Source organism: Ornithodoros turicata, chromosome 1, assembly GCF_037126465.1.
Source record: "Ornithodoros turicata isolate Travis chromosome 1, ASM3712646v1, whole genome shotgun sequence".
Lineage (NCBI taxonomy): Eukaryota > Metazoa > Arthropoda > Arachnida > Ixodida > Argasidae > Ornithodoros > Ornithodoros turicata.
In genome coordinates, this window is record NC_088201.1 from 78,720,044 (window position 1) to 78,732,571 (window position 12,528).

The 12,528-nt window shown below is 45.8% G+C and overlaps 1 protein-coding gene across 1 annotated transcript in view; it reads right to left on the reverse strand.

Moving 5' to 3' along the window:
• Positions 1-12,528, reverse strand: part of LOC135377495 (N-acetylated-alpha-linked acidic dipeptidase 2-like) — a 134,087-nt gene that overhangs the window by 46,893 nt on the left and 74,666 nt on the right. The window contains exons 11-13 of the mRNA XM_064609941.1: positions 11,469-11,784; positions 3,077-3,176; positions 700-783 (exon numbers count right to left, since the gene is read on the reverse strand). Coding sequence (XP_064466011.1) covers positions 700-783; positions 3,077-3,176; positions 11,469-11,784 — 500 coding nt within the window. The remainder of the gene's footprint in view (positions 1-699; positions 784-3,076; positions 3,177-11,468; positions 11,785-12,528) is intronic.

The following is a 12,528-nucleotide window of genomic DNA, read 5'->3' on the forward strand; positions in this document are numbered from 1 at the left end:
CAAGGTACAAAATATGTAGTTCATGTATTTCCGTCTCGTTATTGTGTACGGTACCGGTATGGAGGACGAGTCTCTCCCCACATTCTGCAGGATAACTTTTGAAAGTGTAGGACGTTACGTTGTACAAAGGGAGTTATGCCCTCTCCTTCACAGCCGTCGACAAGAACTAAGAGGAAAGGGGGTTATTTGTGGACATGAAGGACCTAGAAAATCCCGTGTGATGTCATGACCGTTCAACACGTCCACGAACGATTGACTCTCGTGCAAGCAGACCTCAGCTGCATCTGCAGCTTACGAGAGCAGAGACGGTACTGTCGTCAACGCAACTTGCCAGGCTCTGGCGTCGACGACTTGAGCAGCGCCAAGCCAGCGGTGACATCTGCTACGGCTCAAGCGGGACTACAAACGGCTCTTCAATTCTTTGAGGACAATTGTGATGAGTAGCATCCTCTACGTGTTGCCTACGTGTTGCCGCGTTTTGCTAAGCTTGAATCGATGTGCAACCAAGTATACCTGCAACCGGGCACTAACTCAGGAGTTTTTTGAATAAACCTTCATCATTTTGTTTGTTATTTGCTTGGTACTCGATAATACGGACGTTTTTGGTCGGGGACGAAAGTGTCCATAATAACGAGGCACGGCTGTATGAGCTACGAAAAGAAGCTTTGTCTGCGTCTGGATTATACGGAACGCACTCACTGTACGTTGTCGCTGTCGCCTATAACACAGTCTGATGAAAGCATTGGCTTCCAGTTGTTCGGGCAGCTTCGTCCCCGGAAAAGCCTGCGGAAAAATGAGTAGAAAATGTGGCCAACGAGACGAAAGTTGTTGTCTCACTATTAGAGATGAGACGGCATGTTAAGAGGGTGCACTGTAGGAGCGCTGAAACGGTAAGCTGTCGCACTGTTTTGTGGTCTCTAAAATTTCTTTTCTAACTTTTCCTTTCCTTGTTAATCACTCTACATGGCCAAGATTTGTTTAGACTGTGCAATACGTCTCAGGGAATGTATGCCTTAGATGGCACCGAACAACAAGATTTTTAACAAGATTCCAGCATCAGAGCCGGTGCGAGGGGGGGGGGGGCAGCCGCCCCGGACGCCCTCGCCAGAGAGGGCGCCAAACGAACAGGCCCTGGCAGGTTGTTTGTACAGTATAATGTGGGAGTGAAGAGAATTTGAATTGTCTTCATTCCCGCATCTCTCGCATATCTCAGCAGTGCGAATGAACATTTCCTTTACTTTGTTTACACAGCATCTGGGGGCAGTAAGAGAGATGGAGGGGGGGGGGGAGGCGCTCACGCTTACCCTGCCCCGGGCGCACACTCGCTTCGCGACGACTCTGTCCAGCATCAAATGTACGTGCGGGTCACTAGCGTAGACATCTGCGCAGTTACAGAGCTCACTGATGTACAGCGGTCAAATTAATGTACCTGTATCAACTGAAGCCCCAGATTTGTTCATTACGGTTGAAGGGCGTGCGTTTTGTTAATGATAGCGAGTCCGAAGGAAAGATATTCAATGTGTCATTTTCTTCCGCAAAAGCACCACTTGGAGAGGTTCAACACAAAACGTTTGAGTGTGAATGATGATGTTGAATAGCAAATATACAGGGTGTCCACGCTAAGTGTGAACAGATTTTTTAAAAATATGTCAATCACTTTTTCCGAGATGAAATCAATTGCAATATAGCATATGCTGAAGGGCACTCCCTAGGGGGGCATTGACAGGCTCCTAAGGCAATGTCTTAATTAAATTTCAATAATTAACTTTTTAATTATAAAAGCTACGAAGTTGCTCCAATCATGTGATCTCTTCGGTCACCAGATACCAAAGCCGTTTTCAGAACAAAAATCCGTTCGATAGATCGTCCGCAAAAAATTCGTGAAGGAACGCCTTTTTTTTTTCTTTATTTTATTCATTGCGCATCTCTAGAGACGCGTCTTTCCTTCGCCCCCAATACGAGAGGATGAAAGAGCACACTATCGCCTCTTGCGTCCTGGAAAAAGATTAAAAGAAAACAGAAAATGCAGTCCAAGATAAGGGCAGTCGCGATAGAGTCACCCGATAGATTTGTGTTTTTGTTTTGTTTCCGCAAGTTAAAGCTAATCTTCGACGCATGAGGCGGCACTGTGCTCTTTCACTCTCTCACACTGGGGGTAAAGGAAAGCCGCTTCTTTGAAGATGCGCAGTAAACGAAATAAAGAAACAAATGGCGTTCCTTCACAAATTTTTTGCGGACGATCTACCGAACGGATTTTTGTTCTGAAAACGGCTTTGGTATCTGGTGACCGAAGAGATCAGATGTTCTCATTGGGACAACTTCGTAGCTTTTATAATTAAAACGTTAATTATTGAAAGTTAATTAAGACGTTGCCTTAGGAGTGTGTTAATGGCCCCCTAGGGAGTGCCCTTCAGCATATGCTATATTGCAATTGATTTCATCTCGGAAAAAGTGATTGACATATTTTTAAAAAATCTGTTCACACTTAGCGTGGACACCCTGTATACTGTAATATATGGTCCAGTTAGGTATCCAAGAGCAGGCTCTCGTCTCTACTACGGAAGCTTGACTCTGTTGCTGTCGCTCTGTGATTCTGTGGCTCGAGGCTGTGGCTAGAGCGTTGTCGAGAATGCGAAATGTGGTATACATTTGTTTTACTGTTCCTCTGGTGATGAAGGCTGCGCGCTCATTACTTGCCGGTTCTGCGGACCGGCTTGTACCAACATAAATGTCCCCCGAGTCAGAACATGAACCAAAGAGCTACGCACACTGCATTCCCTCAGCTATCATAATTGCAGAACACGTAGAACTACATTACACACAAAACATTCCTGTGGCATACCTCGTTTTCCTACATTATACAGTCTGGTAGACCCTCTGCAGCGGCATGTGATTTGTAATAAGTGGGTTTCTGTTCGACGTGCTGTGCACATATTCCAATTCACAAAGCACACCTATTTGGCCTAAGTAGCCCCTGCGCCAAAAACCCTGAACACACACACACACAAAGCGCATGCACATATTCGAAAGGTGCACATACCGAAGTTGTTGAAAATTGTCAACATGTTTGATTCACCTCATTATCTTGTCCGCATCGTTGTACCCAATTGGCTGCGAAAGAACCGGCAGCATACGAGTACCGACGTCGTCGTATCTGTTCTCTGCCGTCAGATGTGCTGGAAAGATAAATGATCGGACGCATATAAGGCAAGCTTGTGCGTACCTTAAATACTGTCCTCAAGTTACTCTACCTTAAATGCGTTTGGGTGTAACTTGGTATCTTACAAATACTTTCAAAAGTCAATCTTTAGTATCTCAACTTAAGTAGAGTTTTGAAGGACCTTGTACTCATTTATTAAGTTACACGGCAGATATTCCTTTTCATTTATTCTTTCTGGAGATAGGAACGTCGAGAACAAAAATAACTTCATGCATTTTGGTCGGGCGCTATGCTACTGCATTATAGGCTTAGTGGATACGCGGTACAATGTGTTAGCCTGTATGGCATGTCGGAGCGACACCTACAGGCCGCGTTCGTCGCGAATAGACCCCGAAGTCTCTCGTCAATCCGTAATATGCGAAATGATCTCCAGATGCTGAACGTAACAATGTTATTCGCTGGGGATAGTTTCTCCGAGCAGGGATGGTCACTGCTCTGATGCAGAAGCACGAGTGCACGTGGAATGTTGGAAGCGTACCCCGGCCGCAGGGCGACTCATTCAGCTCATCGGGATGTATTTCGTGTCCCAGCTCGGCTCTGCATTAGGACAGCTCCTTTAAGTGAATCACTGCACGCGTTTCGAGTGTATACCCTCCGTGGACGACCTGCACGTCACAGAAGAAGAACAGACTCTGTTCGAAATATCGGCGGCTCCTGTCCTGAGGCAACTCCTTTTGCACGTCACCAGGTATGCCACCAAAAGTAATTCATAGGTGGATTCGCACTGCCGTAATGCAATAATGCAATGCTGAGTCCCGACAGACAATCTAGACTGGTGACTTTCTACACAACAGCTTGCGTTCGTTAATGGGGTGATTCCATCTCAACTCAGCCAGGTCCGGACACCATCACCGATTTCCCTTGAAAAAATATATGTTGGACCGAAACACGCATACACACAGGAGCAACAAATATTTTGGCTCTATGTGTTGTGGTCCGCCCGAAAAAAATTCCCAAAGAAATTGACTCGGCGACGGAGCTTTCTGACGGAACGACTTGGACATTTTATTCCTCGCCGTCGGACGGTCCCACACTATAGATTTTTTTGTACAATATGGCAGGTACAACGACTTTCAGTATGCGCAAACAGCTCGGATCAGTTCTATTTCGATCTTTAATTATAAATCGCCAAAGTTGCAACAAAATTCACATTTTCCTCGTATTTGTCTTTACGCCTTACTCCTGCTGTATACCCCATTGAGATATATGATGTACCGCTGTGTAGGTCGAAGCGTGCTCTTTAAATTGATGTCAAATTTACATGTCTGTGCCTTGCCCACTTTCGTCAAGGCGGTGTAGAGTAGAACTATGTTTTCAAAAATGGTGCTTTTTGGACTCTCGTTTCTCAAAAACCCCACCTCCGATTTCCTTCATATTTTTAGTTATATAGCCCAGGCTATGACCTACATGTGTTCGCAAAACGGAAGGTTCCCTCTCAGCATAGCTCGGGATAGCCCGCAACAAACGTGGAGTGCGGAGCACACCATGTACACCGCGACCGGGAGAACTACGCCAGAGAGTTAACAGGCCGCAGGATTATTGACGTCTGCTACTGCCGACGTCTCCGGCTTTGAACGGCAGAGCTCATGATGCAGATCTACCGCAAATCCCATCCTAGCAATATATTTTGAGTCTTTCTGACTCGTTTTTCCCACAGTCGGATCTCAATGCCGTTCACGTGAAGTTCAGCGACATTCTGTGTCGACGGCTTGTGTTTTCGATATGAACTCCATGTACAGTATGGATCTCGTGTAACTGTGCTGACCGTGCGGTGCTATGGTATCCATCTTAAGCAAAAAAAAAAAAAAAAATCAAAAGAACGACGCTTTTGTTATTGTGGAAGGAGATGAACGCGTCACTGTCAAGATGTCCAGAGTTTCCAAGGAACAACAAGAGCACCCTCTGAAAAGAAACATTAACGGCGTCGTCCAGCCAGGTTATACCTTACAAGCTTCGTGATCTGTATTACCGTTTTTGTGAATTTTGTTTATATAAATAAACAAGTTCTTGACGACTAGATGCTTAAAAAGTGTACAGTTCTGTTTTATTGCACGCGATTATTACATTTTGATGGCATCACGGTTCAAGGCATCATTCTGCCCGGCATTCCGAACTTGTTTCTGATAACAAAAGCGTAGTTCTTTCGATTTTATTTTTGCTTGAGATGGCTACCATAGCGCCGCACAGTCAGCACAGTACACGCAATCTATACTGCCCTTGGAATTCATGACATAAACATAATCCACCCAATCAGAGCGTCGCTGAACTTCACGTGCACGGCATTGAGATTCGACTGTGGGAAAAACGAGTCAGGAAGACTCAAAATATATTGCTAGGATGGGATTTGCGGTAGATCTGCATCATGAGCTCTGCCGTTCAAAGCCGGAGACGTCGGCAGTAGCAGACGTCAATAATCCTGTTAACTCTCTGGCGTAGTTCTCCCGGTCGTGGTGTACATGGTGTGCTCCGCACTCCACGTTTGTTGCGGGCTATCCCGGGCTATGCTGAGAGGGAACCTTCCGTTTTGCGAACACATGTAGGTCATAGCCTGGGCTATATAACTAAAAATATGAAGGAAATCGGAGGTGGGGTTTTTGAGAAAGGAGAGTCCAAAAAACTCCATTTTTGAAAACATAGCTGTACTCTACACCGCCTTGCCGAACGTGAGCAAGCGACAGACATGTAAATTTGACATCAATTTAAAGAGCACGCTTCGACCTACACAGCGGTACCTCATATATCTCGATGGCGCGTATAGCTGGAGTACAGCGTAAGGACAAATATGAACAAAATGTGAATTATGTTGCAAATTTGGCGATTTTTAATTAAAGATCAAAATAGAACTGATCCAAGCTGTTTGCGCATGCTGAAAGTCATTGTACCTGCCATATCATACAAAAAAAATCTATAGTTTGGGACCCTCCGATGGCGCGGAATAAAATGTCAAAGTCGTTCCGTCAGAAAGCTCCGTCGCCGAGTCAATTTCTTTGGGAATTTTTTTCGGTCGGACCACAACACATAGAGCCAAAATATTTGTTGCTCCTGTGTGTATGCGTGTTGCGGTACAACATATATTTTTTGAACGGAAATCGGTGATGGTGTCCGGACCACCCTGCCTGAGTTGAGATGGAATCACCCAATGATTATTTTTCGTCCTCTGCACTCTCAATTTTTTTACACCCTTTAGGGTGTATTAAGGGTGTAATCCGAAGTTGCGATACTCACTCCCTTTAGGGTGTAATATAACGCCCTTTTCCACAGGCTACACTCTTAAATTTAAAACACCCTTTATGGTGTAATCCGGGTGTAACTGGGGTGTAAACTAAAGGGTGTAATCCAAAAGTGTTATAACTCACTCCCTTTATGGTGTAATTTAACACCCCTGGTAATATTACACCCTTTCAAAAAGATGTTGCTCATCTGTCAAGTAACACATGTGTTAGTTGACAGATGAGATGCTATAGTTCTCACAAATGCCAGCAGCCAGAAACTGTGAATCCATGCACATGTACGCAGTCCAATAAAAGAGGAGTTGAGTTACGCATGCACTATTCAGGGGAGTCCCTTGCTGGTAATTGCGGTGGACACAAAAAATTTCCACGAGCGACAAATGCACAACCACTGCAGCATTTGAGAAATGCACTTGAAAAGAAAAGTCCAGACGAAGTGCTACAGCTTCTTTATTTCACAATGCTTGGGGTCCAATTGCTACTGCGGTTGCCCAAAGAATACAATCCCGTGTATTGCTAATGAGGCCAAACAAGCCAAACACCACATATCAATAGTATAACAGTAATTACTACCAAAACTATATATGGCATGAAACTCTTGCTGGCCAGGATACAAAGCACCTGCTTGGTGCATTCATTAACAAAGCTCGGTCTCCCTTAGTTCTGGGGTCTTAAAGGAGCAGTCTAGAGGCACAGAACTTTGTTTCTGTTTTTGGTCGGTATAGAATGTTAGCCACCCGAAAACAGTTCTCCCACAATTAGTACAACCGTCGTGAAATTGGGACGCCTGCAATAGCCCCCGGAACCTCCCGTGCGCGAAAGGCCCTCCTTCGCCTTCACGATAGGCACGTGATGAGCGCTGCCATGCGCGTCACTATGTGACGTGGGTGGTAAGGACGCTCCTCATTGGACCTGGGATCACATGATCGAGGTGAGTAACACCGCGCAGGCCGGAGCGTCTGCTAGCGTTTCGGAGACGATAGGCGTTCTCCGGCTGCGTGGTGTCCCAAACGGAGGATTTGAAGGCTATCAACGACACGGCTTAGATTTTTTGGGACCGCTGACACCACGGGAAGAAAGAGTGGTGCAGCACGAATCTAAACGTGTGATGTAGAGCGATACCCCAGTGCTTCCCGAAAGTGTAAAGCCTGGCTGACCGTTTTCACCGCACAGTTGGTTCAATGGCTAACAGGTGGCGCCACAATAGCGCCGTCATTGCTTGCTTTCTGCTACTGTGACTTTTATGCAGTGTTGCCAATTTAGCGGATTTCCCGCCAGATCTGACGGATTCGACTTGCATCTAGCGGAAAAAAAATGTCTTTAGCGGCTAGCGGAATTTCTGACGGGGTCCTGGCTGAATTTAGGGGATTCTAGCGGATTCAGACTTTCGCCGCATTTTGGCTGAAAAGCCCGAAAAATCAATTTATTCCCTACAGTATGCTAACTTCCGAACCGAAACCAGTCACCTAAAATTTGGTAAACTCCCCACTCTCCAAGGTCAAAAATAAAGTTGTTTTGTGAAATTTTGTATCTGCACGGCTGTTTGCTGCTCACTGCGCTGCTCACTTTCGATTCGCTCTCTTTCCTTTGTGCTAGAACCTTTTTGATCTGTTTTGGAGAACACACCACCAGAACCTCGGTCAGACCACAACATTTAATGTCTTATGTATATGTTAGGGCCGTAATCTTGTGCCGGACAGAAGCGACTTTGCTCTGTCCTTAGGGCGCGAAATGAAGGCCCTACACCCAGCACAGCATTGTTGACTAGGGGAAATGATGACACATAACCCGAGATTCTGCACCAGAACACGAATTAAAGTTTGTCTGGACATCTTGCTTCCTCTTTTAGTAGCCCACAAAGTTTGCCGATAGCTGTTCCCAATGCGAGGTGGCTTCGTTTCTCTTCTTCACTAGCGTATATGGCGTGTGCACTTCTAGTTTGTTGAAATGCCAAAAGTGAGTTACAAACAAAAACTTTGCAAGGAATGGCTTCGGGACCCTGTGCTAAGGAACGGTTCAAAACGGCGGCAGATTTGACGAAACGGTACAGTGCTGGTTCTAGTTCTTCGGTGTAGTGCAGGTGTGTGTGTGTGCTGGGTACGAAGTACTCAGATCTGAAGGCACATGGAGACAGTGCAAAGCACAGAGAGGCATTGGGACATTTCACGTCCCGTCAACAGCAAGTTCGCATCGCCCCTGAGAAAGTCGATCCAGCGCACGAGGCTGAAGGCGGGACAGAGCTCTTTCTTGCTGAACACAGTTCAGTGTTGACCGCCGATCATGTCGGGGCACTTTACAAGAAGTCTTTCACGGACAGTGCAAAAATTCCAGACAAAGGAATAAAAGATATGTATCGCTCCAAATGTTCAGCTATCTTGACGAACGTGCTTTATAGGCACTTCAAGGATGATCTTCATCGCACCTTCAGCCAGCTGAACTCGATAAAGTACAATTTGCGCAATAAAATGAAGCCGGACATGGTCGGGCCGGGTCATGGTCAAGACACGGGCTTGAGACGGCATGCGAGGAGCTGCTTCGAGTACGACCTCCTCGGTACGACGAAGAAGAATTAACGAGAATGCGAAGCATGCTCCTGAACACCATAAACAGGATGAAATATACATAAATCTCAACGTGTTCATGCACTTTTCAGCGTTAAGCGGATTTTGGCGGATTCTGGCGGAATCAGTTGGCTACTTTGGCGCATCATTCGTCTAGAATGTTGGCAACACTGCTTTTATGAGCAGCGAGTGCGTCCTGTGCCTTTTCCTTGTGTGGTACTGGTACTGTGCTGTCGCACCAGGATGGTCTTCAGCGACGCCATCGGGACGTGGCAATTGGTGGGGACGTGTGTGTACGTGCGGTAGTTACGCCATGTATCGCCATGCCAACCGAGGGGGAATAGCTGCTACTGTTCCATCATTGACGTACGACAAAAACTCTCGGCGGTGATTGATAATCAGGTATTACTCTTGTGATCGCAATCTCATTTTCGCTGCATATACGATTTGTTTTTCAGAAAACGTGATATAAATCATGTAATGAAGAGGAGTCAACAAGAAACAGCTCGCAATGTTCGTAGCAGACTTTTTTTTTTTTTTTTTTTTTCTACCAACGATTGAGGGGGCTCTCTACCACAAACGTCACACTAGAGTTGGTGTGCTCTGCAGTTGGAGCGCTCCGACACGTCGCCGCGGCAGTGATTGTGCAAATGAATTGCGCCGCGGTGAAACAACTTTGGACATAAATATTTCGTAGGAATGCTTTTCACATACTGCTTTACAAGATGACAGCAGTTTTTGGCCAGTTTGGATACCACTTTAACGTTCCTTTAAAAGAAACATTAAACAAGAATGATGTATCGTCTTGCTGGACAACACTGCTTTAAAACTCCTGACGTCTGTATATGAAAGTGTGCCAAAGCTTAGTGTCCTAAAGGAGCACGAGCAGCGAAAGAGCAAGCAAGGAGCAGCAACTTTTTCGCTTCAGAAGTTTTGTTGAATGCTCTGAAAAAAGTCATATTGAGCTGGACATGTACGGCTTGCGACATACTTGTCCGTCATTTGGGTTTCACGGTCTCGCAGTATTTTGCGGTCTGCTGCAGAAGATTTTTCCCGACCGGTCTGTTGCTTATTACTTACAACGACTCTTCACACAGGCTGCAGAACGCTGCGAAAGCGCGAAACCCAAATTTCAGACAAGTACGTCGCAAGCAGTACAATGTACACTCTAAACTCAGTGACGGATAGGTGCGGTCTGATCAATTGGCACATTAAAAAAAAAAAAAAATGTGCCAGATGCGGGATCGACGCAGGCGGCAACTGTAGAACATGAAAGAACTGATGTTCTGAGGCTGGAACAACATAGAAGGGACAAGTACTTCTTCGTTAATTTCTTAGGCAAATTGAGGCTTTGTTTGTATTTGTCTCTTCTATGTTGTTCCAGCCTCAGAACATCAGTTCTTTCATGTTCTTCAGTTGCCGCCTGCGTCGATCCCGTCGTATGAATGCGTGTATGACTGTGCAAAAATGAAAGAGTGAAAGGAGGATGAGTGAGAGAGAGTGGCTGGTTTGTCCCTTCAGATGACGCACCCTGGAAGTCACTGAGAAGGCGTGTTAGCTTAGCTCAATTGGTAGAGCCCTGGACCGGCAATCCAGAAGATGTGGGTTCGAGTCCTACAGCTGGCTAACCGTTTCAGTGACTTTCACTTTCACACTTGGCTATGACATTAGGAAACCAACCGATCACCACTTGCTTCCTCGGAAATACCAAACTGAATACTGCTTTTACGTTAAAATACCTAGGTGTGGATCTAAGCAGAGACCTAACGTGGAGTGTCCATTCATTATTCACCTATACAAAAATTAATCGAATGTTATAGGCTTCAATTTACGTAACAACCATGAAGCGCATTCGAACTGAAACGCCAACTTCACGTCACATTTGTCTGTGTCCGTCTTCAATGGGGCCGGCTCTAGGACCATATAGGCAGATAGGCATCTCGCGCAGCATCTTGGAAGCCTTACAAAACAATACTGTTCGTAACGTATTTTCCTCCTGTTCCCAACACATCAGCGTCACTTCTCTCCCACTTCTATCTGTGCGCCGTAATTTTGCAGCCTTTATGCATGTTTTATCATAATAGCATTCTACCTTGGTATGCACTATTTGCTCCTCCGAATCGTGTCTCAAGCTACCTGGCAGCCCTAGCTACCCTACCAAATGAGCACTTGGCTGGAACCATGCACCCCCTCTCATGTCATGCGCGACACCAGGAAATTCAGCAAGGTGTTTACCATCAGATGAATACATTAGTCAGTTGTAATTTTCGCTACTTCCCTCTGTGATTACTTGTCACCTGAGGGTGAATAACTAAAAATATCCCTGGAAATTCATCAACATGCTGTAACATCAGATGAATGAATTACTACTCTGTTGCAATTTTGGTAACTTACCCTCTGTAATAAATTGTGACCTGAGAGTAAATAAATGTGAGGCTACGTAACGAACGAACTCACGCCTAGATGCGTAGCCAGGCGTACTGGGATCTCCGATATCGATGTGTGCACGGACGTGTGCACGGCGAACTGCGTTACCAGGCATCCACCAGTTGTTGGGGTACACAGGTCTACCCTTGTCTGGAGCAACGTCCTTCGGGTCGAGGAAAAAAAGAACGCCAGCCACGTTCTCTTTGGCTGCCGATCCCAACACATCTCCGGGTGCTATCTTGTGCGAATCCCGACAGAGGCAAATCTTCTTCGACACATGTACTCCCATGTTGGACAGGGTGATAAAGTCGCTTGGGAGGCACCGGTTGCAATAGATGATCGCAGCCTGTTCACAAAAGTTAGCTATTTTTGCATTCACGCAACAACAATAAAAAACTGACTGGTAAACTAAAGTTCGACAAACGCCTCTTGACGGACTGAAGTAAAAGCGCTAAACAACACGAGGACGGAACTGACGAACTAACACACTGTTTGAATTGTCTGTGATCTGTTTCGCAGCGCACTTGCAAGAAACGTTTATTAGTCGACGTGTTGTTTAGCGCTTTTGCGTTGGTCATGCAGTACCAACAAATCCAACGATATGTCCTTTCAGTCCCTTAACGCACAAATGAATGCCTTCATATAGTTCGTCATAGTTCAATGATGTCGATTTTGGTCATGGTGGCGCTAGCTAGGCAACCGAGACGCTTTGAAGGAAACGGTGCATCTTTTGCTGAGAACTATACTTAATACTAATACTATTCGTTATGTATGTACTATACCAGGGGTGTAGAAGATAATAATTTGGGGCTTTACGTCGCGAGACAACGGTGGGGTGCCTAAGTGGCGGCCCGCCCGAGGTTGTCATGCGGTCCGCGAGGCCCCTGAGGAAAAAGTAAACAAATAATATTCGGCCCAAGCTTCATGAACGGTCGTGGCGTTATCATTGGGCTCTGTATTCGTGCAGTTTATGTTGCGTTAATTAGTGGTAGAAAATTCTTGTCATCGACCTAAGGGGCTTTCACACGGGCCGATTTTCAGCACCAACTCAGACCAACTCGAAGCACCGTCTTTGGACCAATTTCGAGAC